The sequence below is a fragment of the Haemaphysalis longicornis genome, unplaced genomic scaffold, assembly GCF_048455015.1.
Source record: "Haemaphysalis longicornis isolate Haplotype H1 unplaced genomic scaffold, Haemaphysalis longicornis Haplotype H1 scaffold_6, whole genome shotgun sequence".
Lineage (NCBI taxonomy): Eukaryota > Metazoa > Arthropoda > Arachnida > Ixodida > Ixodidae > Haemaphysalis > Haemaphysalis longicornis.
The window spans coordinates 56,396,880-56,422,892 of NW_027526407.1; the positions used below are offsets into that span (position 1 = coordinate 56,396,880).

Consider the following 26,013-nt stretch of genomic DNA (forward strand, 5'->3'; position numbering starts at 1 on the left):
CCCTACCATCCACAGAGTAATGGACTGGCCGAACGTGCCGTGCGAACCATCAAAGACGGAGTAAAAAAGTGTGGGGCGCAGACTTGTCAAAGATACTGGCTAGAACCCTGTACGGCTATAGAAACACGGCGCTCCCGCCAGGACGCTCACCATTTGGGTTACAGGCTCCGCACCCGGCAAGACATGTGTTTTCCTCCCAGGAACCGATCAACAGGAAATGCCTACTCTGCCGACAGCGCCGGGTGGAACTTTGCACCCGTATATCCTGTGTACCTTCGTAATTCCGGCCGCGGTGATAAATGGACACCTGGGAAGACCCGGTCAACCCGGGTGCCCGCATCGCACGTGTCTGTCGACACGGAGAACAGGCTCGTTCACCGCCACATGGACCAGCTCAGGCGGAGAAGCATCGAAGAACCCTCGACTTCAGAGGATCCCGCTAGCCCCAATATAAGCGCGGACACCCAATACAAGACCGCGAAGCTCCAACGGCTACTGCCCCCGGTCTTCTGGACCACCCACCTCCAGAGCGGCGACATTCCACACGTATCAAGAAGCCAGTGGAGCGTTAAGGATTCTAAGGAAGGAGGAATGCAACGAAGTGTTGGCCACCGCTAAACAAGCGCTTCTAGTCTACGCATGCGCGCGCCTTCAATCTTATTTTCCTCTTCCCCTCCCTTACCTTTCGTTATTATAGATCCACAAGCCAGACAATAAACGCTCTCTTTTGCCCTGGCCACTCTGTTCGGGTATTTCCGGGCGCGGCCCAGCCGCGGGGCTGGTTGCAACACATAAGAACGTCTTTCTGTGAGGGTGTGGTTACCTGAGAGTCAGGTGAAGTGATCGTCTCACGGCTGTGCTTGGCTGATAAGGGATGTCCTGCTGGGCGCTTGCGACGGCGATCGCTCCGGGGTGATTAGCATGAGCACATGCGCAGAGGACAGTGCGGTATGTCGATATGTGAAGTAGCGGTGTTAGGCCTAGCCTCACCAGTTAGCCCATATAATGTCGCGGCCGCTTTCTCCACAGAAAGTAGTCGTAGCACGAAGATCCTAGGGTCAGCAGAAAGCACATGTTGTAAGGCGTCGACTGACACTGACATCAGGCCGTGGTAAGGCTGGTGTCTATGGTAACGGCCACCCAAAGCAGGATCTCATATGGGGTACGTCATAACTGCATGGCCCACTGGTTGCCATCCTATGAGAGCGCCATCCATGCTTGAGTGAACACAAGTAGGCTAATGATGTAGTACGACGAATGGTCCGCCACATCCCAGTTCAGCACAAAAAAGGTGTGATTCGCCTATGAAACATCTCAATCTTTCCCTCCGTAAACCCGTCCCCACTATACTGGTCAATACGTAATAAACGTTTTATAACTTTATAATACAGCTTTGTGTTAGCCCTATCCGGGCAAGTTTGACTTTTGAAATAAACGCCATTTTACCGTTAGTCCAGTCCCTTTCAACGAGTTTTAATTTCTTCCTTTGCACCAACCCTGGTCGAGTCGGTTATCAGTACCGTATCGGGTACGGGTCATAAATTCCCTCACGCAGGCTCCGTAAGGGTATTCCGTTTCATTAGTGTCCTTCATCCATAGTTCCCACCAACGTCGTTTATTCGGAAATTTATCTGCAAAACGAAGAAAAATTGGGATACAAATTTCTCGCGGCATTGAAGTAAGACTTACGGAATTGGAAGTCGAAACGTTTGGTAGAGTTGTGACAGGAACCTCATGAGTCGATCCCGGATATATCGAGCTCAACGGTTTCGCGAAACATTGCAATATATCGGTAATTCAAAAGTATAAAACATTCCCACCTGCAGCCACCAGTAAACTCCGAACATCACTGCCAGCTTTCGGAGATTGCCGCAAGCAGTAGCTCCCTGATTTATTCCTCAAAGCAAGAAAAATACGAAACAGAGCGCGTCGACCACCGCACTTTGTTTAAACAAACAAATTAGTGCCCTTCCACTTGGTAAAAGAGGATGACCTGCGAAGCTGGACGCAATACACGAAATGCACGAAACCGAACACATTGTTTGTAATTTGCGATTAAGCAATTAGCACTTAGCCCAATAAATCTTTGGAGGGCTCCATATTTATTCATGTGGACAACCATAGAGCTGTTTGTGTCCCTCCCGCGTCATAAGCATCTTACTGTCGGCGTAACAGATCAACCCAACCCGATCGACCACTGAGGACACGGAAAGTTCGCATTGGGGCGGTGGACGTACGCGTTTAAACGTCTTGCCAGCACAACGGGTATGTAATTAGTAAGGGCATGAAACCTGTATCTGCGCGTGCACGCCCGCTCCCTTCCTTCCACTCCCAGCTCATTCCTGATAAACAGCTAACAGTTATGTGCACGTGCTGAGAAGTGAAAGGCACCGCCACAATTGTCATTGTGAAAGTGTTCAAGCTGAACACGAAATGTTGTCTCACGCCGACGTTCCTGTTCATTCGGAAGAGATTCCCAGATAATCGGTGAGCTGGAAATTGCAGTGTAAACGGGAATGGCAGCGGCCGTCTGTTCACGAGTACGGATTCCTGGGCACGTTGGTGTTGAAATTGCAGGAAACGTCATAGCGCATGCACACAAGGGCAAGACGGGCGAGACACAACGGAGCGCTACTTTCAACTTCAGAGTTGAAAATAGCGCCTTGTGGTGTCTCTCTCTTCTTGCCCTCGTTCGCATGCGCTATAAATTTTTCTGCAATACTTTCTATATTTTTTGCAACCATTCGGTCTTCCTGTCCGGCAGACGCTCTTTCGATTTCCGCTGTTCTTCCTCTGAGCGAATGACACGCGTCTATCCAGAGGCAGTTAAAACATAGATGGACTCGCGCTTTATAGTAGTGTACGAACACGTGGCTGTCCATTTCCGTCCGGTGTCGTAGGCATCTCACTATCTGTGTGACACGCCAACCCAAACGCAAACCGCTAGACCACTGAGGACAGTCGACATGTCGCACTGAGCCGCGAGACTTCCACATTTAAATTTTCCACCAGCACAACGCGCATGTCATCGGTATCGGCGTGAATACTAGCTGTTCACGCACGCCGACCTGCTCCCAGCCCCAGCCCGTGCTCGCATCGACCAGCAACGGGTGATGGGGGCATGTTTAGGCCCAGAAATACACGGTAGAAAGTGTCGCACAAAAATTACGCCCACCTCCCCTCGCGGGAGCCCTGTTGTGATGCGACGCTGAGGGGGTTCAAGCGCAAGCGGAGAGCAACCGTCGACCGAAAGGCCGCCGGAGAGCGGCACACCGGTTATATGCGCAGCGCGCCCGAAGGAGCGGAGACCGCGGAGAGAGAGAGTACTACACATGCGCAACACCGCGCGCAGCGCCGCCCACCGGCGGAGTGAGAGCGCGCTGGGCCGCACACCCGCAGATGTTGAGAGAGTGCTCGCTCTCACGTGGGCACGCGCCGGTGCCAGTGCGTCTGCCGCGGCTATGACGCAACACAATCCAACACAATCCACTTTAATCCAATCCAATCCAAGTCAAGCCAAGCCAAGCCACCCCAAGCCAATCCAATCGAATCCAATCCAGTGCCCCTCGCGAGAGAGTGTTCGCTATCGGAGAGGAGAGGGGGAGACTGGAAAGGCTGCGTACAACAACGGACGCACGCAGGAAGGACAGGGCCGCCGACAAGAGATGCTCTCAGCGTCGCATCTAAAAGCCTTTAACGCTGAAAATAGAAGAGCGCCTCACGTCGGCATTCAAAGCGGACAAGTTGCTCTAATGACGCCTGATAAGGGCGCTACCACCGTCATCTGCCGATCGCGCAGCTTGTGAAGGCATGAGTGGTGGGGAGGTGATTACCACTTGTGAAAGAGGTGTCGGCGGTGGCGAGGAGGAGTGCCGCAGCGGCGCCGAGTACATCTGCTTCACTCGAATGAAAATGAAGCAAGGGGGGGGGGGTTGTTACACATATACTGATCCGCCGTAAAAGTCGACTTTGCTTCCTTATCTTCTGTGTCATGAAGTTCACGAAACCTTCTTCAAGCGTATTAACGCCATTCAAATGAGAAAGCTCGGCGCCGTCCACTGCGCCACCACGACCACAATTTCCTCTAAATGATGACGCAAGCTCGGCTAAAGCCATGAAGGCCGCTTGTAAGGCCCGCTGTTTTTGGTAACGGCCAGCCCCGCTTGGATCTTCGCATCGTTGCGGTCCACTACAGAAGTGCAGCTTGCTGGGCCAGTTGTTACATATCGACCGAACGGAAACCAGCGAAAAAGACACAAACACGAGGAGAGACGAGACAACACACTGCTGGACTAGCAACTGAAATTTAATAGAAGAAACCGACAGTTCTGTGAACAACCGAGTCAACGCATGCGCCAACACGTACGCGAATGAAAATGCTACTGTTACTTAACTACCTCTGCTTTCGTAACAACTCTACTCAGGTTTGATTTCTATATCGCTCAGGGTGATAGACGGTGCGCTAATGCAGTTGCCTTCCTGCTGTTGTCTTATGAAGAACGCCTGCAGTATTTCACTCTCATTCTAGTCCTGCCTTTTTCAAGAATCGTTACACTATCAAATAATGGTTGACACTTGCACTGTCGACAGTGAAAGGCAAGGTGTCCTGCTCCTTGAGAACTAACTAACGCGCAATGCTCCTTCCGCCGCTCATTGACACATCGGTCTACTACAGCCATCATGTCGTCACCTAAAGTGAAGAACTTGCGTTCTATTACGGCAACCGGAATGGCGCATGCGAATGCTGAAAGCTCTCTAATTTACGGTCCACGCACCAAATTCCGTCGCGTTGTGTGTCCGAACAACTTTTGCCTGGAGCCGCAACGAAGCAGGTGTGCTAAACCTGGTGAAGGAACACGCAAACGATACGCTCCGGACCAGTCGGGCTGCGCTGCCTGCCGGACATGTTAGGTAGCTTGCAGTGTCATGCTTAAACGTGCGGTGCGGAATTTTAAATTTAGAATACTTTAAGCAACCAAAGACATTTCTTCACTGGCCTCCACCCGTATAATGACTGCCCTATTTCACTACAATTTATCAAAAAACAGCTCAATATTAATCTAAGAAAACATTGGAATGTTGAGTGGCAACAAGAAGGAAATGAAAGCTACACATTCCAATGGATAAAGAATATTCACAGAATTCCGGACCACTTTCCCAACAACTACTACACGTTACAGTTTATCACCGGACACAGAAGATTTACGTTTTATTTTCATAGGTTCGCCATTACTAATAATAACATATGCAAATGTAACCTACCAGCAGAGAGTTTTGACCACTATTTACAGGACGGCCCAATAACAAACACAGAGAAGAACTTCTAGATATCCATAGAAATCATCTCGTAAGAGGAAACCAGAGCTAATAAAACATACAAAAACATTAAAAATTTTAGAAGAAATTACAATACTAATTAACGCTAATATTCAACAATACTATCCCCTCAAATATTTTGTCACAATTTCGCTCACACTCAGGAACAAAGGCAGCGGCAAATAACGCGAAAATAGCTTTTAGATCTTTTGTATTTATTATTGTTCTGTAGTGAGTTATTTTCTGCGTAATTATCTTATCAATTACTTTTTTACATTTTTTATTTTAAATCCAAACATCCATTTTCAATGTACTTAATTTACCCGTTATACCCCGGTGGAACGGGAAGGGTTTCAGTTCATGAGCCCGTTTAATAAAGTAAATTTCAATTCCTCCATGTGTTTAGCGACCGTTGCTCCGAACGAGCCGACGCGAACAAAACAAACAAGCATCAAGCTGCACCGGTTTCCATTCCTGCAGAGCCGCCGCTGCGTTAGCACTCCTCCCGCCAGTTTCTCCTCCCCCTCCATTTCGCATGCAATCACACGTTGGGTTGTATGAGGGTGAAGTCCCCGTTGAGTTCAACAATATCCGCAGTTCTTTTCTCTTCCCTTCTTCCCTAATAAATCACCAACACCACCACACCTTGCGTTCACGTTGCCTACGCAAGGTCATAGAGCAGGTCTAGCAGGTGCTGCCGGCCCCCAAAGCAACACGACGCGCAAGAAAATAATCATCATAATCATGATTATCGCCCACCATTGCATCCTGAGAAGCGTACTTGCAGGGGCACTTGCGGCGTGGCATTCGAGATAACGAATGTGACGGTGAAGGTGAGTTCGATACACGCTTAGAACAGCACTATTCTTTTGCATCGGATTTGCAAGGGCATGCTTGGACTGTTCGATATAAGCAACAATACGATATATCCCAATTCGCTATATCTGTGATAAACCATATACTTCCACCCGTCAACACAGCTGTCACACTTGGTTAGAGTTCTTAATAATCCTAATTGATCTTATTCCACTGGCGTGCTATGGTTTCCTCCAGTAGTTACAAATTAGTATTCATTACAACTTTCACTAATTAATCAGTAACGCATCTGAAAACAACTTACCTCATCTTACCTACCCTATCCAACGTCAATATACGTAATTCCGACATGAAAATATCGTAATACACATTATTCCATTGAAGTCATCGTAATTCACTCCATTCTTTTATAGTGAACCTTAACCCAGCCTTAATGAACTATAATTGCAATCACTAATCAGCCAATAATCCACCCCAATCTAGGGTAATGTATAATACTACACCCCATTTCTTTCATAATTTACCCTAGTACGTACTGCCATCAATAGCTACGCAATCATCATTAGCATTAGTAATCATCAATCGTCTTTCCTAAACGGCTGTCATGATTTACTTTGCTAGTGTCTTCTTTTGTTTTTATAACGTTATCGTCGACACAGGAGCCACTCAAGGTCGCCTTCCAATGAGTAATGTAAGGCTCTCCCCTTAAAATCAACTGCACTCCAAATGCACCAGGCGAAATTTACTTTGAACTTGCACTATGTACCGCAAAGACAACTGGGACATGACTGGTAGCCCGTCAAATTAGTCCATGAAATGCGTTGTTATTAAGCTAGAAGTGTTTAAAATAGCTCCGTCGCAGACAACGCAGCACTAGCCGGCGCATTCCGCGAACAGCCATGAAGCGGAACTGATTTTGGGGCCGGCAGGGTGCTTGTTCCTCCGGCCAGCCAGTAGAACCAGTCGAGCTCAGCTGGGCAGGCTTCTTCAGGGTTGCAGTAAGGGAGAGTTATTGCGAGCATGTTTGCCTCGGCTGGCCAGCCGGCATGGCGGCCCCTTACTCGCCTGCTGCAACGTGACTTTAGCCAGGCCGTAATGCCCTGTTCATCTCAATTTCCGTGTCGAAATCGCTTTTTCTAGTTAGCGCCTTGCATTGTCTTACGTCATCTGTTGAAATTGGTAACTTAAGCGTTTTAAGACGGACTATACGGAAACAAGGTTTTTAAGATATGAAATTTTCAGTGGAGGTGGCCTTTAGTTCATTTTTAAAGCAAAGCTGTAGTACTTTCAGCCAGCTGTTTTGCCGCGGATGCGCTAGGGCACCTTTTGACCGGAGACACACCCATGGCGACACACCCCTGGAAGCGCATCGCGTGATTCGCCGGGCCCGGTTTCGGCGCTGTGCACACGGCCCCGTTTTCAGTCACTCGGCTCAGCATAAGCGGCGGCCGCCGCCCCGGTTGTGGCAGGTCAGCTGATTGGCAGGCGAGTAGCCTCGCAGCCTCCCACGCATGCGCCGCTGGGTCATCTCGGGCTACGGGACTCGTATCGCACCTGGTGACGAGGAACGTAGCGGAATGTACGCCGCGTTCACCGGGACTCCTTCTGTGAGCGTTGCAACGGCTTTGAGCCGTGGTCGGCAATACAGCTACATCAAAGGTAAACCAAGCGAAACCATGACTCAACCAGACTAAACCAAGCTTCGTCTTTGCATGTCCAAGGTTAGCTGTGCTAAGCCACAGCCATTTTAAGAGAATGTGCAGTAGAACCGCCATGCCAGTTTTGGAATTTCTTGAATGCTTTCTTCACAGGCAAACTTAAAAATTTCCAGCCACCATTATCATGAAGACTGCAGCACTTGTTTGAAATCTGCTGCGTTCCACATAATCCCGCAGGAGGTATTGTTGTCTTGGAGTAATATGTTTTTTTTCTTGTGCAAGGAGAGTGCAAACACAAAGATGTATTGCTTATTTCTGAATGTAGACCAAGATTGGGGGCGTCAATTCTTTGGAGTTCTTCCGAAATGCAGGGCCCGCTTGCCCGAACAAACGTGTTACTGGCAGTCTTATTCACAGTCTAGTCTTATTCACGGACTTAATAGGTTTTCGAACAAGACCGGTACTTAGACGAACACGAGAGAGGCCCCTTGGAAAAAGCGGGGAATATGCCACAAATCTGCTTGCTGCCGTCGCCGGTGTTGGGAAAGCGTTTATTTGGAACCATGGTTGCATAAATTCAAGAAATGCTGACCATCAGGCGGCGTATTTGGGCCGTTTCACAAGAATGTAACAATGATCCGCCATTCTTGATAGGCTAATTCACGCGGCCGGGCCTCCGTCGCCCGGCCGCGTAAACAGTCATAAATAAAGATCGTCTGCTACGAAGCGTGGGCCCGAAAAACCTAGTTGGGTGACGCTGACGCAAAAAGCACCCACGTTGTCTTACGTTGTCGCACCACGACTCGTGCTTTTTTTCCCACCCTGAATTTGTTGCGAATTGGCTTCACGTTCATTGTCATAGACACGGACGCAATGAGCACTCCAGCGGCTCACGCCGCCCGGAACGGGGACACGATCGCAACAACCCGCTGCCTAGCCGGCAGCCCGCTTACCGAGGGCTGCAGCTGTAAACAATCGCGCTGTATGATATAGCCGCGTGTTTATATCACGCATGCTATTCCATGTAAAAGATCCCTATTGCTCAAGCAGAATGCGCAAACAAATTACAAACCAAAACAATCAAGCTTCGCAACCACCACTTTTGAAGGGACTCGAGTAAAGACGCGAAGTCTGCACAGCTTGTCTTTGAAAAGGCGATTTTATATAATGCTCAGGGGCACAATTTTTGCAGGCTGTTAAAGTTTTGCTGTTCTGTATTGTTTTTTATCACATAGAAGTTCTATTGTGAACGCCTATTTGTGGTTTTTGAGTTCATGGTCATGATTTTATAAAAAGATATATTTGTTCGGCCTTTTTCGTGCTGCCTTTTTTCGTAGCCACTGTGGCGGCAGCGGACATTGCAGACGATCACACATTCACACCCAGAGCTCTTCGATGTAAGCAGTTGCGAAACTCCGCATCAAAAAACGGCCCGCGCCTGGACCCCCCCTACTTTGGATCTTGCGTACCGTGGCGCCACTGCGTCCGCCGCATGCACTATCCAAAAAAACAAAATAATTATTCAAACTGACAATTTAAGGTTAAATTTTGTTTTAAAGTGCATAATTGTTTATTTTTGTGCTTCCTTAAGTTGTGCATTGCTATCTTAACTCCGGTTTTTAGGTGGTGATTGTTTCTGCGACCGCGCATCTGCCTCGACCAATTCGCGCTTGTGCGGGCACTCCGGCACAACATAGGTCCGAACTGAAGTACCGGATTCGGAGTTATCCTTTGGCCTACAGCTCATTGTATGCCAAAAATAATCCAGTAGCCGATCAAGCGGCTCTAAATAATCAGTTTCAGGTGGCATAAAGCCGTCGAAGCTACTTATTTATTTTTTTGTGGCCAGAAGACCGAAGAGGACGCGCAGCAGACGACAGTGAGTAAGCTACGGTTGACCCCATGGTCGCATTTCTGTTTACTACTTTTGCTCCGTATGTATATAAAATGCTTGCATAGTTCAACACATTGGGCTCCTTTGGCATAACAAATTTACGTAAGCACTCAAATACCATTTTTCGCCCAGGTCGTCGAGCGGCGAAGCAAGTTGTATAGTTTATTTTGTCACCAAAAGATGGCGCCACTGTAAAACAAGATCCAAAGCAGTGGACCAATCTCAGGGCCACTTTTTGATACATGGGGCCTATGGGGAGTTTCGCAACTCCTATATCCAGTAACTCTGATTCACACCATGCGCTCGGTTGCCCGATGTCTGCTCGTGAGAAATATCGTGCCGCAGACGATTATTCCAGTCCCTCTTTGACGTGTGGGAGAAAAAAAAAATTGGCCGCGTATCTGCTCCTTTCGTTGCAAATGTCGTCAAAAGACGATAGTCTTTGTAGACCTTTGCCAAGGAAATGGCCCCCTTCGCTTTCCCGCTCACCTCTCATGCTGTTCCTGTTCTGTCGCACTCATTCCAAGGTAAACATACTAAAGGTTTGCTCAAGGCGATTTGAATTTACCGCGTTCCACTGCTACACGCGGCATTCCTCGACGCCAGCGCCGCAGTACGGCGGAGACGCGCGTGAATCGAGGCGCCGACTTCAAGGTTTATAAAACCGCGTTGCCGTGCTCCATGTGCGTTCCAAGCAGAACGTGAAACCTAGCTATTGGAACATTTCTTTGCTGTTGCCGCGTGATTTCTCATATGCCGCCAGGAGGTGGCGCGGGCAACAGCAGGCGGTACGCGTTGTTTTACAGTAGATTTAGAATATCGTTTGCTATCGAAAAACCAAGAATCCAGGATTTTTTTAATAAAGGAACACTGTAAATATCCCTTGTGTTCAAATTTCCTGTCTTATATTTGCGGATTGTCTTGTTCTCGTTCAACAAAGTTGACAAGTATGAACATATAAACCGGGCTTAGACGTTTACATTTGGCTGTGAGTATGTAAGACTATTGGGGAGGAGACATTTTATTTTGGCCAGGTGGCTGAATCAAGTTACAGACATACAGATAGACCAAACTTTCTGGGTTTAAGTAGCCCAAGAAGGACTATCGTCTTTAAAAAATGCCGCGCTACCCGGGAAAAACACGCTCACGCCCGTAGCCCACAGCGAAAGTTGAAAACAGTGGTTGACCGCAGCCGTCGCTACCACATCATAGTAGGTAGGTCTTGCCGCTTCCCTCGCCGGCGTTGTATCGCCTTTTCCACCTTCTCTCCCGACGGCGCTTCCAACGGCGTCGATCTCCGCGGAACAGGCATTTATTTGTTCGAAGCAGATGGTCAAGCGGCCGCCGCTCGGCATCATTCGGCACTTCTACGGCTTCTTCACTCGTTTTTCGCGGTATAAAGGTAGATCGTTCAAAATCTCTCTCCGCCCACAATCTCTGCTGAATGAAAAGTCCAACATTTAATTTCTGTATTCATACTGGAATTTTATGCTTTGAAATGTTCACTTATTCATTTGAAGGCGTTTTATATGTATCAATCCAGATAAAGTCGGGACCAGTTCAGGGGTTGAACACAATGAACGAATTCATAGAAAAAAAAAACTCAACTCTACGCCACCTGCTTCTTTTGAGTGACGAGGTCAGTGTACTGTAAGCTTCTCCATAATGTGGGCACACGAATAGGGATCTCGTTGAAATCGCTACGGCGCTAATCAGATAAAAAGGTGTAGACGGCTGTTCTCATAATTTGTGTTGGGGCGCTGAGTCAGGTGATGGCATCACCTACCCGCCGCGGTGGCTCAGTGGCTAAGGCGTTGCGCTGCTGAGCACGAGGTCGCGGGTTCGATTCCCGGCCGCGGCGGCCGCTTTTCTGATGGAGGCGAAAAGCAAAAACGCCCGTGTGTACGAGATTTCGGCGCACGATAAAGATCCCCAGGTGGTCAAAATTAATCCGGAGCCCTCCACTACGGCGCGCCTCATCGCCTGCGTTGCGTCGGCGCGTTAAACCCCACAATCAATCAATGATGGTATCACCTGCGTAGCAAGCGGTGACAGTGAGCAAGTGATGAGCAGCTGATTCGACACAAGCGTGACTGGAACTTGTTATCATAACCTTTTGCGGTTTGGAGGTCCGTGCACCCTAGGTCGTTCCATACAAAGAGAACACGAAGCCTTATTATCTCAATAACACTGGGCCACAGATTCGCCTATTTTTTATTGCTTTCTCTGATATTGTTGCTGAGAAGGATAGAAAGTGTGCTATTACAAGGGAAGCCTTTAAATAAATGGGGAGGTTCTTTTTAACAACTCATCGACGTTGGGCAAAACTAATGATTAGTCCCCAATAAGCCCGTGTATCAACTTTGTAGAATACTTTTTTCACAAAATCGGGATACAAGGAGAAATACAGAGAATAAAATTTGTTTAAGGCAGAAAAAGGACTCACGTCCGTCCGGGTGGGGGCTTTAGACCAGTACTCTACACTGGCTGGCTGTTGACGCAGTCCTGGTTTTCCCGCTCAGAGAAAGCCAAGGCTGCCTCAATAGCCTACACGACTTTCCTTGCGTTTGCGAAAAATCTTGCTCTGTATGAACCGCCCAGCCACTCGAACGTTTCAGGTTCAAGTACGTTATACTTCCGCTTAGGCTCAAACGGCTGACGATGTTTCAGTGAACATGGTCAGTAAGCGATAGAAATTTTGCATTCTTCTTCTCGGTCTGAGCCACATTTCAGGCCAACCAATACCAATCTTGAAAACGAAAGTGCCAGAAGAGTGGACTGCTTTTGCAAGGTATTCTCATATTCTGCACTGTAAGCTCCCTCCGTCACGCAAAATGGTTGTACATAACGAATGGGTTCTTCCAGTAATGACGTCGGGTTGCAGAAACTTGGAGTCTCACTAATCGACTTGAAAGAAACCTTCGTCAGCCCAACGAGCTATAGAAATAAGAAGGCTAAGGGTCATGCTTAAGGTTTGGAAAACAACTGCATTGATAAGGGAACAGACTGGTTTGGAAGACATTGACGTTCATATTAGGCGAATAAACGGCCGTGGGCGAGTCATATCACGCGAATGAGGAACAATAGGGGAATCACCCGTTTACCGGAGTGCGTTGACAATAGACCGAAAACGCAATGGGAGTACTCCAAGGACCCATGGAGGGATGAGCTAAAAAAATTTTGGGGAAAGGTAGCACTCGAGTGCTAGCACTCGATAGACGTGGCTGGATATCTGTTGGAGAGACCTTCATCCTGCAGTGGACCGAACCAGGCTGCTGCTGTTGTGGCTGGTGGTCACTCTGTGCACGTAACTGTAATTTCCCTAAGTAGTTGTGCATGAAGTTACAAATGCATGAAGGTACAATTTAAAGGAGTAATATGCAATCTAGAGGTACACAAGGGACGCCATGCTGACCCTTCCAATCTATTTAAAAAGATAGGCGAAATAAAATTTGGTTAATACCATTAAAATACCGTAATTAAAACGGCAAATACATTGGATTGATTTCTGTGGCAGTATTATAACAGAATGTCATGATGAATAAATGTTTTACCTTTCCTGGGATTAAACCGGAGAAGCCCGCACACGTGATTATCAGACGCGTAGCGCAAAACAACCGTCCAATAATCTAGCCAGCGATCTGCAAAAGAAATTGTGCAAATTAATTTTCCTTTCTTGTTGAGAACATGAAAATAGATAGGAAAAGTTGACGCCATATATGAGCACCGGCTATTCCTTTTCATGTACGGTAATTGCTCTTATGAAGACATTGCAACCCGCCGATAGTCATTGCACATTTCTGCAAAGCTAAACGCTTCTGATAAAGTATTTCGGAAGTTTACTGAGATATTAACAGTCCTAAGAGATGAGAAGAAACTCCAGAAAAGCGCACACAACACACTGAACCCACCAATTAGTCACACAGAAAACAAGTGCGGTAAAAAAGAACCTGCAGTGCTTGCGGAAGCGGCAGCGATTGCACGGTGTGGTGATCAATGCGTCAGCAGGCCGTCTGTAGCCTTACCGAAACTTGAGCTGGAGTTCTTGTCGTAGGCGGTACGTTACTGTTTTTCTTGTTTCGCCCATCATTTTGACGTTTCCCTTTCCTTCCTCCTCTCTTCATGCTAGCCGGACGTGTTTATATGCGCTGGTTCTACAATGAACGTTCTGTTGAAAGTTAGCGCTTGTGCTGTCTACGCCTCGTCCTATGTGGTTTTTTACTGCACTTGTTTTCTGCGTGACTATGTACCAACACACCCAAACCTTTTGCCTTCTGACCACCAATTTGTCCCTTGAAGCAAGTGGGTGCATGTACGTTCCAATGATAACAGGAAGAAACGGGTGAGGGCGCGTTTGTATAAATAACACAAATCAGAAATGGATTCCAACTACAAAGTACACACAAGAGAAGAGAGGCTACAATACAGATGGAGGAGGGAAAGAAGCTTCAGTCACCAACTATAAAACGTCATGGTAGCTAGTAGTGTTTGTAGACTGTAAGCGGCGTTAAGGTCAAGCGTAGAGGCATAATTTGAAGCCTATATATTGAAGCCTGTAGAAACAGTTTAAGGGCAAAAACGAACGCCGTCGCTGACTAGGTGCTAACCAAGGTCTTAGAACTTTTGCAAGGTTAAACGGCCTATTTTATAAAATCAGGAGCACACTTTTAAAACACGGCCTCGCAGCGTCATGACATGGACATTCTAAATTGACGTTAGCAATAGTTTCATCACGATGACCACATAAACAGCATGCGCTTTGATCTTTCGCAATTTTGTGCGGAGAATGTTTTATGTTCGCAGTGCCAGTAGCGTCTCGGAGCCCCTGGATGTGGGTGTTGGAAGTTTGAACAGCAACATACCATCAACCTCAAAGAGCAGGCTGCTTTGTGACCACGTCGTCAAACCACGTCGTGTGTGAAAGGCTGTCACACGCTCTTGTTAAATGTAATTTTGGAATGTACAGTTGAAAGTTGTCTGTGGTTGTAATTTGATGTGCTTCGTGAGCTGCCACATCTGCCACTGCGCTTTCGGGAACGTTGCAGTGGGCAAGAAACCATTGAAAACCAATATCCTGCACCTCAGAGGCCAGCGCTGCTTGGGAGTCGGAAGCGGCCAACCAGTTTTGAGAAACTGCCACAATGCAGATGAATCGCAATTCCACCAGAAGAGCGTAAAGGTCCATCGTAGTTGACGAAGGAGGGCATAAAGGACGGCATAAAGTTGACATAGGACGGCATAATTTTGTGTTCCTAATGCAATGTCGGTATAACAAACACAGACGTATTGGACTTTACTAGGCAAGACACATCTGTGCAGACATGAGTGAAGCCAGGGTAGTGCACGTATATTTGACAGAGCCAGTTGGTGCGCGGAGACTGCAGGTAAATCCTCTTTTCGAAATACACCCTGCACAGAAAACTCAAAAATGGGACCTAAAAGAAACCGCGGAAGATACGCAGGGTCACCTGGCCAAACCTCGTGCATAGGTGAATGCTGTTATTGCATGCAAGCGTCATCGGCATAATACAACCCTTCCTTTCTAAAAAAAACCTTGGTTGAGATGATGACGAACATGCTGGGTTCATATTCGAAAAAAAAGGCCGACACGTTTCTGCAGTTGTCATCACTGGTAAGGGAAGTTCACGAGCTTCAGCAATTCTTTCAGTCTTTCCTTAGTGGTGTAGGAGAGCCCATGCCGCATCGGCGCTGAATACGCAATTTTTTCTAGTTGTCTAGTTGAGAGTGAACACGTTGAAGGGAGGATGTACATCCACCCACGATATTCTTGTAAGCGTACGAAGAACATTCATATTTTATTGACACTTTCTTTAAGCTCGTTGATGTGTGAAGGCTCCGACAGTTGCCGATGGAGTGTAGTGCCCAGGAAGCGATTGGTTGACCTTCGACGAAGAGACCTAAAGGTGCTTAGGTTTTAGGTGCTTTTTTGTGAAAGGCTACACAGCTTTTTTCGCATATGATAACGTCATCCCGCACTCTTTTAGGATGTTTTGCGCGCTAGATAACCCTCCTTGTAAGGTGCTCTGAAGTACGAGAGCATTGGGACCCGACGCCGATATGCAGACATCGTCGGCGTAATAGCAATGCTGCAAGCACTGCGTGGCAAGTTCGCCATGACGCAATGAAATATGAAAAACTGAGGATACTACCCTGTGGGACGTCATGTGAAGGAATGGGCTCGGAACTACGACCATCAGACGTCTCCACAAAAACACTTCGGTTTGTAAGGGATTCGTGTATCTATCGCAGTACTCGTCCTTGTCTGACAATTTCCAATATACTCTGCAGGATATCAATGTGACTAGACGTGTCAAACGCACGTTTTATGTCCAAGAAAACCGCAATTGTGACACTGCCACGATTGCGCTCATGCGCTACCCATATCACAATGTCAAGTACTGCATCTATTGAAGAACGCTTCCTTCCAAATCACGACATGCATTCAGGGAACACTTGCGTCCCATCACACCACCATTGGATCCTTGCCGCAATTGTTTTCTCTATAACCTTGCACACACAGCTTTTCAGGCTTGCTGGACGAAAAGATTCGAGTGACAGTGGTGTCTTGCCGGACTTAAGCATTGCGTTGAGACGCGCTCTCTTCTAAGATACCCGAACAGCTTCCTGAATCCACAAAGTGTTGAATGAAACTAGCACGGTGGAAGTACTCGTTGGACCAAGATTATTAAGCGTGGCATACGTGACGTCATACATGCCGGGAGCCAGTTTTGTACGGAAGGATGCGAGTGCACTTTGTAATTCACTGATAGTGAACGCAGAGTCAAGTTGCGGATGATGGAGTGGAAGCGTTTGTTTCACTTTGGGGTTCGCCAACTTGGCTGAGGCTGTATATTCCACGCAATTTGTCTCGACACCTGGTTGAATTCCTATCGTACCACATTTGTCAGATAAAGTTCTACCCCGCTCCCCACGGGCAACAGCAAGAGCTCTGAAAGGGTAGCTTTGCGCTACTGACCCGCAAAATGACCTTATAACTGATCACATTTTGTGACAGTGGCCATTGTTGATAACGAGCGGAAGAAATCGTGCCAGCATTTTCTTTCTGGCCCCAGAAGGTGGCGCCGTGTAAGGTAATGAAGTTTTTGCTCTGATTGTATGCCTCGACGCTTCCACTTCGGCGATAATATCGCTCCGCGAGCCTTCTAAGAGCACGCAGGCGCTCATATTTGCTATCAGTAGCAGCGCGATGATCTGGAATGGTGACTGCACAGATGCACATCCACGTGGTCATATGTTATAATTGGGTGAAATTTTGAATGTGTACAGTTGCACCAAGATTCGCTGTGATGTAACGACCAAAACACTACCATTTCGTGAGTATACCGCTTGAGCGCCCGTAGGGCACGGCTGGGAATGCTAAACAAGAATAGGAAGGTGATCACTTTCCCGTGTTTCCACATCTATTGCCCAGCTCATTCTGTTAAAGATGTCCTCAGAACGCAAAGTTGTATCCCTAGAGTTCGAGTATCGAAAACCACGAATGAATGTCATGGATCCGTCATTTCGGGCTGCCAAATTACATCTGTCAACAGCACACTCAATGACATATCGCGGACATCGCAATGATCACTTCCCCACATTAGGTTGTGAGTGTTAAAATTTCCTCATAACCCACCGCGGTGGCTCAGTGGCTAAGGCGTTGCGCTGCTGAGCACGAGGTTGCGGGTTCGATTCCCGGCCGCGCTAGCCGCTTTTCTGACAGAGTCGAAAAGCGAAAACTCCCGTGTGTACGAGATTTCGGCGCACGTTAAAGATCCTCAGGTGGTCAAAATTAATCCGGAGCCCTCCACTACGGCGCGCCTCATCACCTGCGTTGCGTCGGCGCGTTAAACCCTATAATCAATAAATTAAAATCTCCCCATATTATTACATTAGTCGTCTGTAACTGAAATATCCGAGCCAATATGTTCACAGTAATACGGCAGGTACCCTCGAGGTATACACGCATAATCATGATAGAGATGCTATCGAAATATGCCTTGCAGGCAACATACTTGCGAACATCTCAGTTGGTGCCCTCAAGCACAAAAGATGGGTAGTCCTTTCGAACATATTTCCGCGAACCATGCATTGGATTTGTTTGTTCATGTTTTGTTTTTACTGCCCGGCCACGCCCGGTTGTGTTACCTATGTCCCATGCAAAGCACGTGTTCCATTCTTCATTTTTATGCCGCATGGGTTATCTCATTTTGATACGGAGAGCGTGTCGCCCTAACGTCAGTAGCCTAGAATAATCCTCTTTGATGTACAATGTTTTGGATGTAAATTACGGATCGAGAAACACACGAGCCGAAAGATTAAAGCCTGCAGAGCAGACTCCGTGGTATTATATTCGCCTACACCAGTCTGCGCACGGGACTTTGTTCACTGCTGTTTCGCCGTCTGTGTATTCTTTGAGTTGTTAGGGGAACAGCAATTCCCTCCAATAAACTTGTTTTTTCTTCAAGACAGCTGCGTCGTTTTTGGCTACGTGACAGTATAACATTCCTCTGCTCGCTCCTCCAGGTCGCGAAGATTTCTAAATAGCATGACTTTCTAATGGAAAGATGTCCGGTACGGCAGGCTCCTGAATACAAAAAATGCGGAAATTGAATTGAGTAGCTAATTTTCGAAAATCTTTTCATTTTGTTCGCAAACTGCTTTCAACCCACTGAAACATAGTGGCGTTATTGTACCAGTTATTCAAAGTCACTATAATGAGGTACAGGGGCACGTAGCGGACACACCAGATGTTCCATGGCAAGATCTACTTTTACCTCGGATAGGTTGGTAGCCTCTGGTACTGCTCACAGGATGGCTTGAACGGTGGCAAAGAGAATTACCAAGTTCCATTTATCTATAGAAAAGGCGTTGATGCAAGTATACACCGACTTACGCAAAAACCACCAGCCGGAAGGCTTGGGGATCTGGCTGGTGGTGGGAGCACTTTCACCGTTTCCTGTGGTAGCACTGAGCTTCGGGAGGACTTCTGACTCTCAGAACGCCGGAGGTGTGAGTTCTGCAGTGCAAACTTGTAGCTTTTGTTTTGTGAAGCTTGGCTCTTCTCTGTAGCTCGTGGAGAGGCAACTAGCGCATGGTTGACTGTTTTCGGATTTGGAGGTAATATCTTAAAACGCAGTCTTGATCCGATTAGGAGCTCATCCCTAAAAAGTTGCGAAATGGCTTTGTACTGAGGGCAGCCATAAAACGAAGCAGCGTGATCTCTTATATACTGCTTGCTTCACCTCTACCCAGGTTTAACATTAGTAGAGATGAATCAAGATTTTTCTAGTATTGTTCCGTGGCGCTGCTTTGATCATTGGTCAGTTCGCATTACGTGACATTTGTTCACACTGCGACGGTTCATGTGCGCCGCCCTTTTGTTGTTTATGCGTTTTAGTCGGCCAACTCTGGTAAGCTTGGCTTGTGCTCCCTGCTCACCGGCTGCGCGCGACTGACGTCGTTGCGAATGCGAATCAAACATAACATGTGTAACAGCATTTCATCAGCAGATGTGTACAAAAGGCCATAGATGCGCAAATATCGCAACACTGATAAACGCCAAAATGGCCGCCCTTGCTGACCTGCGTGCCTCAGTGGCGGTACCTCTGATAGCTTATTTTCTGACACAACGCTAGGCTTCTCGGGTGGCAATGCTGGGTCCAGCCCAGACTGACGCATGCGCGCGACGTCTTGGGCAATAACTGCTCTATTCGGTTGCACTAGTCCTGCCTATCTGTCGAGCATAACCTGCAAATATATTACCATTTACAAACAGCGCGGAAGAAGCGTCTAAGGATTAATTTATGGAATGGTTTAACGCGCCCAAGCAACGCAGGCGATGAGGCTCGCCGTAGTGAAGGAGGATCCAGATTAATTTCGACCACCTGGGGATCTTTAACGTGCGCCGAAATCTCGCACACACGGGCGTTTTTGCTTTTCGCCTCCATCAGAAAAGCGGCTGTCGTAGCCGGGAATCGAGCCTGCGACCTCGTGCTCAGCAGCGCAACGCCTTAGCCACTGAGCCACTGCGGCGGGTGGGACTAAGGAAAAAAAACAGACGACACAGGCGCGGTTCTGTTACATCCTTAGTTTCGTCTTCTGCGCTGTTTTTAAACGCTACAATACATCAACAAGCCCTTTAGTACACCTTTCTGCAAACTAAATCTTTACCAGGAATACACGGTGGGGGTCACACTGTTCACAGGCTTCTTATCATCCATAATACGGTTTTAATGCTTGTTTTGTGGTTTTCCTAAGCGAATTCTGAGCACGATGTTGTATGACTGCTTAGCCTGATGCTTTCGCTCGGTGTCTTAGGCCTTGACGTTTTTGCCCACGGATATGAAACCATTGGGGGTTAGAGGTACACAGCTTTACTACCTTAGCTGGGGCAGATATAACAAAGTGCCACTTCACACTTCCCGCTGCATGTACTCAGGTATTCTAAAAGAAATATTGTATTTTTCTCCACCAAGCGTAAACTTGGTAAAATCTAAAAAAGTGAGGGGGAAAGGTATGAACGAAGGTCATCGCTTCTACCTTAACAAATAACACACAAGAGGAGAATTTCACTTACTTGGGGCCTCCCCCATCCACTCTGTGGGCAGCAAGAAAGATAAAAAACCGGCCATTAGAACGTTGAAATGTGCTCGAATGCAAAACACAATACTTAACGCCGATATTCCGATAGAGGTAATCGCTCATAATCGCAGCTAAAAATACAAATAATTACCGTTACACTTCCCTAAACGGGAACATTAGTTCCCACTGCAAATAAAGACGAAAATGTTAAATCACTGGTTATGCGAGGGTAGAATTATGCCTGCAGAAAAAGCCAACCACTACTTGAAACTCTTCCGTTTAATGGCTGTTTGTGCTCTTAAAGTGGAAGCATAAGTAGCCTGAAAGAGTTTTTTGAAGGACTGCCTTTTATACACTTCTGTTTATGTCAGTATTTATCGAATGACCCGAATAACCTCTTTGACCTGCTTTTATTTCTTATCGGTAATGTTTGGGTTTGAATAAATTTATAATTTTTGTTGAAACACCGGACAGCTGTCGTCAATGAATGAGGTCCCTACACCTGGACACCACTCAGTTTGCTGTTCTCGCGATACAAGCTGACCAATGGAGGTGGTGTTCCAACATCGGACTGGCCACGTCTGCCTCCTATTGCTCAAATACTTTCTCCGGTGTGGTGTCTGCACGGCAACTGCTTTTGCAATCCCAGGTGATAAGGTATAGTTTATGATCGCTGCACCGGTCTAAGATACTGAGTGACATTTTGCAGAGTACCTTAGCTTATATTTACAGAGGTATGGGTCAAGGTTTAATTCTATCTGTCGCCAAAACGTGGCTTCTATTGCGCTCGGATGTAGAGCGCATACAAAGCAGGAGAGACGGCCACAGACGTCTTCCTGGAATGGATGCCTGATTTATTCAGTCGGCGTGCTTCAGCCTCGTTCGTGACAAACTTCGTAGATAATAATAATGATAGGTACCAAGAGATTATTGGGAGGGGCACTGCAGTGACGATGAAGATAATGCAACTACAATGTCTACTGAGGGGCTCATATAGGTAATAGGCCGGTTCGCTTCTATTGTTTCCTCTTACCCGTTGGGAAGAATGGTTAATAGCTCGGTTCTGTCACCCGCCCGGCGTTTTTTAATTGGTTTCAGAAGCGTTCTTGGCCACGTACGCTTCCTTATTTATATTATTGATTTACCCAATTCTGTATCTTCCGAAGTTCGAGTGTTTACAGACGACTGCGTAATATATTGTAATGTTTCCTGCTATTCTGACAGTTTAACCTTTCGTTCTGATCTCAACAAAACATCTCTCGTATTCAATTTTGCTGATGTCCCTAACGCTACTTCCCGTACTCTCACTTATTACAATTTGAATAATGAGAAACTTCAGTTTACATCTTCTCACAAGTACCTCGGCCTTCACATGCAAGGGGATCGAACATGGCAGCATCACAACAAACTTAATTTTGCATCCGCTAACGGTACATTATGGTTGCTAAAACGTAATTTGCTCCCTCACAGCTAAAAAATATTGCTCTTATCATTTTATTTCGTCCTAAAATAGAGTATTGCAGCGCATTTCGGACCTTCATCAAGCCTACATCGTATCACATATTGAATGCTGGCAAAACTGTGCCGCTCGTTTCATTCACTCAAGTCATTCTTCTTTTCTAGCGCCACCATCCTGAAAAAGCGCGCTTAGCTGTCGGATTTGGCCCTTCGAGAGAAATAGGCGCGTTTATGACTTTTTCACGAGCTTTACAATTACCCAACACGTCATGAGAGTTTTTAGCACCCCCTTTTGTCTTTCATGACATTATCGCCCAAACAATGTTAAGCGCTTACTGTGTCATTCAGTTCGTTTCGCACAAGCAATCATCCGGCGCACTGTTGTTGAGTAGAATAAGTTTGCTAACGGATATTCGAGAAAAAAGATGCCAAGAAATTCTTAGAGCTCTTGCGCACTGCAGTCACTAACAGAGTTATTTTGTTTATTGTTACATTTTAAACTTGTTTAATGTAGTGTAGCGGTAACTTCTATTCATAGATTCTTATTTTTGTTGATCTCATTTCTGCGTACATAGTTGCGTTTCTTTGTTTTCTTTTGACACTATGTTGTCTTTGTCAACACATATCGCCTTAGAAACAGATTGAAACAAAATCGTGCAGCTATTGCGCGCTGCGTTGAATAACTTTTGTTTTTTTTTTGTTTAACAATTATAATTCCATGCAGTTGTAGTGTGTATTTATTGTTTTTTGTCCTTGTTGCTGCTGATGTATTGCTATTCTGCGTCTATTTATACTATTATACTGCGGCTGTTTTTAATGCTTCTTTAATAGAAATTTAGGTACGTGTTTCCAGGAGGTGTTTGTTTCGCACAAAAATATACTTTCACAGTTTAGCTCCGAAAGAATGAAACAGATGACATGCCACTTCCGACGCTAAATGTATTTTGACGAACAATGAAGGTGTTAGGAGATCAAATTTTTCCTTACAAAATGCTTGCTCTAAAGCAGCGTGAATTGAAGGTTAGAAAGTGTAATAGTATAGCAAAAGTGTCTTTAAACGCTTTTCTTTAATAACAAAATACATGAATAGTTCTTATGTAACCAACACACCACCGAAAGCATATCTGTCTGGCCTTTGTTATTAGCATCGTGCGTGCAAAAACACAAATTGCTTCAAGGCATTGCTCAACAAAGTGTTATGACTTTTATGCGCATTACTGGTCCACTTACGCTGTCGGGTTCCATACCAATGTTTACAAGGGTGTGGGAGTAAGAACATAAATAAAATTTTTAAGCTCTTACGGACGTATACAACGAAATATCTTACAGAGTCATTGCACTGTACGGTCGTACTTACCGAGTCTCTTGAGAATCATTACGTCTAGGTACCCAAAGTTTCCCTCGAATCTCTCCACTCTATAATAAATTAAAAGATGGACACAGGCGTTAAAAAGCTGTGCACATCTAAAATTTCCCCTGAAGTAAAATTGGCTTGTTGGAGAAAAACGCAATACTGCTTGTTTAGAGCGTGTAGTTTATTTAAAAGCGCATTCGAATAACATTACGATATCTATCACAAGATACCGAACGTAAACTGCGCAGACTACCTGAAGCCGACAAAATAACACGAGACAATGCACCATTTGCAACTAACTTTATTCGGAAGAAAAATGCTTTATACAGTCACCACTTCTCCAAGTCACCTTACCCTGTCCGCCACACGACACTTCCGGGGCACGTGTCCGAAATGTACCGTCAGTAGAATGCATCGCCAAGTCTTAAAAAAAGTACAACTTTTTCTCAGTGAGCGAAAGAGAGGGCGTACACTTACAACACACTTATCGCCGGCACATGCAATATCTTGAACCTCGATTATTTCTCTAGTCCACTGCCTCCTGTGTTTAAAGCTAATGTTGCTCTGAAACAAAACGGATTACATCCATGGTCACGACAGTGGGCGGCTATTGCCCAGTTGTGCCATTACGCACATTGCAGGCGTGCTCACGGAGTCGTTCATTGAAACGACGTCTCGCCTGCCTAATATATTTCTTGCCATGATTCAGTGCGAAGGTATGGAAATGCATTGTATTGGATGGAGATTTCGGACACAGTTGCCAGACGTGTCTTGGGCCGAAAGGGTAGGGTGACTTAGAGAAGTAGGGATTGTATATAAGCGTTTTACTTCCTAATAAAGTTGCAAGTTGTGCATTGTCTCCTATTCTTTCTGTCTTCTTCGTCTAGTCTTCGCAGTAAACGTTCAGTATGATTTCCAAATTCGCCCAAGCTTATACGTTGTTCAGCGTCACAACATATGCCCGTAACCAACGTTGCAAGCCAGCCGCCGTATTACCAGCCAGCTGCCCTCTTTACCGATTCGCTCGGTTGGCGGCTGCTGTGCTCACTAGGAAACAAAAATACGCGTAAAACCCAAACTCGCCCCATTGATGATGATATTGACAGCTTGAATGTGTATATGAATATACATATACACATATGAACCTCAACGTTGACGATGCTGCACAACTCAACGCTTCTGCACGTGAAATGAAAGTGTATGGTACCCTTTTATTGTACAGTTTATTGTTGTTTTTGCTTGTTGGCCAATGTTAGGCCGATCGCTGTTGTTCCTGCTGAAACTGTATGAATGCCCACCTGCTATGGTCTCGACCGAGACTGGCAGTATTGAAAATAAATAAATAAATAAATAAAAAAGTATCTACAAGGGGGAGTTAGCCGGGCCGACACGTTGACAATGCTTTTGTTGCAGCTTGTATGGTAGTGCTAAAAAACTTCATTGACCCAAAGCTGAATAGACAGAGGCGCCGGCCGGTCAGTGGTCACTACGCGGTCAAGGGAAGCGAAAGGTACGACGAACCACGTGCATGTGTGGGAATACGCGCGGGGGAGTGGAGATTACACAATGCAGAATGATGAAAGGTATTTCCCTGCAGTTCTCCCCACTGAAAAGACTGGCTGTGCTTTATCGGGGTAGTGGGGCCACGAATGTATGTTTGATTGAGGCGATAATACTGCGTATTGTCCCAGTAGGTGGGCAAATGAGCACTCCCCCGTACCAGCCCGTGGTGGAGAAGCAGCATCTGAGCCGTCCCGGCAGCAGAAATCTCGGGCTACTTCGTTAGCCAGCTTGTTACACAGAAGAAACGAACGGGCCGGTATTCATATCAGGATTGGACAATATGCAGGCAGAATTGGTGCTGCTTGTAGGATGCGTGTGGTAATGGGGGATGTTCAATTTGTGATCACAGAAGCAACGTGGGGCATAAATGACTGTGCATTCTGAGAAGAAACTGCAATTACCCCATATTATTTCCTTGCTTATAATGATGATTGTTGGTGTTTAATGGCGCAAGGCCGACGAGGGCAAAAGAGCGCCAAAACGGTGGTTAGGTATGAAGGATGTAACCGTAAACGCTAAAATCATTCAACAAAAAAAAAGTGAATACAGTAAAAGATAATGAGGATGGCTGGTGTAAAGGGCCAGGTTTGATGGCGCGTGGCATGAAATCGGGTTTAAAAACAACTACGCGTGATAGGAAATGAGGTGTAAAAACTTGATGTCACTAAGAAACTTAAAGGTGCGTTGTACAGGAATCATGGGGTCATCCGCTAAAAACAATGCTGGGTGGAGTGGAATGTGTTGTCTGTAGAGGTCAGCGAAGTGTTTCTGTCGTGTTGTGTGGAGTGCTTTGCCTTGAAGTAGCACATGGATCACGGATAGCTTTCCTTACTTATCAATTCAACCGACCCGACGCAGAGAGATGTTTGTAAGCATTGGCCTGCAGACTTGAATTAATACTTGTTTTATGCAAACATCTGTACGCATATGCTTACAAAGCAAGCGACGCATTCAGGGGTTCTTTAAGGAATAAGGATTACCGGAGCGAGCTTCTATACCGCACAGTACTTAGGAATACACAAGCGCCGAAGCAACATCCGAGAGAGTGACGTGCAGAGACGATCGTCGGCAAATTTGTCCGCGGAATTGGTTCCCGCGAATATATTTGTTGTGCTTTCGTTACTAGAAACACAAATTCAGAACTAGAATTATGTTCATGAGAAAAGAACAGTCTACGAAAGGGACTAGAAGAACTGCAGATCAAACTTGCCGATACGACAAGCCAACGAACACAAGATATCTTAGCCCAGCGCGGCCCCAGGGTTAGAAAACATAAATGAACACATAGGAATGCTTCGTTCGGGGAAATATGCACTGTTTTCTTTCGCTCGCAAGTATGAATGGTGATA

General features: G+C 46.3%; 1 protein-coding gene across 1 annotated transcript in view; it reads right to left on the minus strand.

Annotated features, from left to right (window-relative positions):
* Nucleotides 1-221: 221 nt before the first annotated feature.
* Nucleotides 222-26,013, minus strand: part of LOC144143027 (uncharacterized) — a 38,580-nt gene continuing 12,788 nt past the window's right edge. The window contains exons 3-7 of the mRNA XM_077674848.1: nucleotides 23,105-23,163; nucleotides 20,285-20,305; nucleotides 13,239-13,325; nucleotides 1,521-1,631; nucleotides 222-349 (exon numbers count right to left, since the gene is read on the minus strand). Of these exons, the coding sequence (XP_077530974.1) occupies nucleotides 222-349; nucleotides 1,521-1,631; nucleotides 13,239-13,325; nucleotides 20,285-20,305; nucleotides 23,105-23,163 (406 nt within the window). The remainder of the gene's footprint in view (nucleotides 350-1,520; nucleotides 1,632-13,238; nucleotides 13,326-20,284; nucleotides 20,306-23,104; nucleotides 23,164-26,013) is intronic.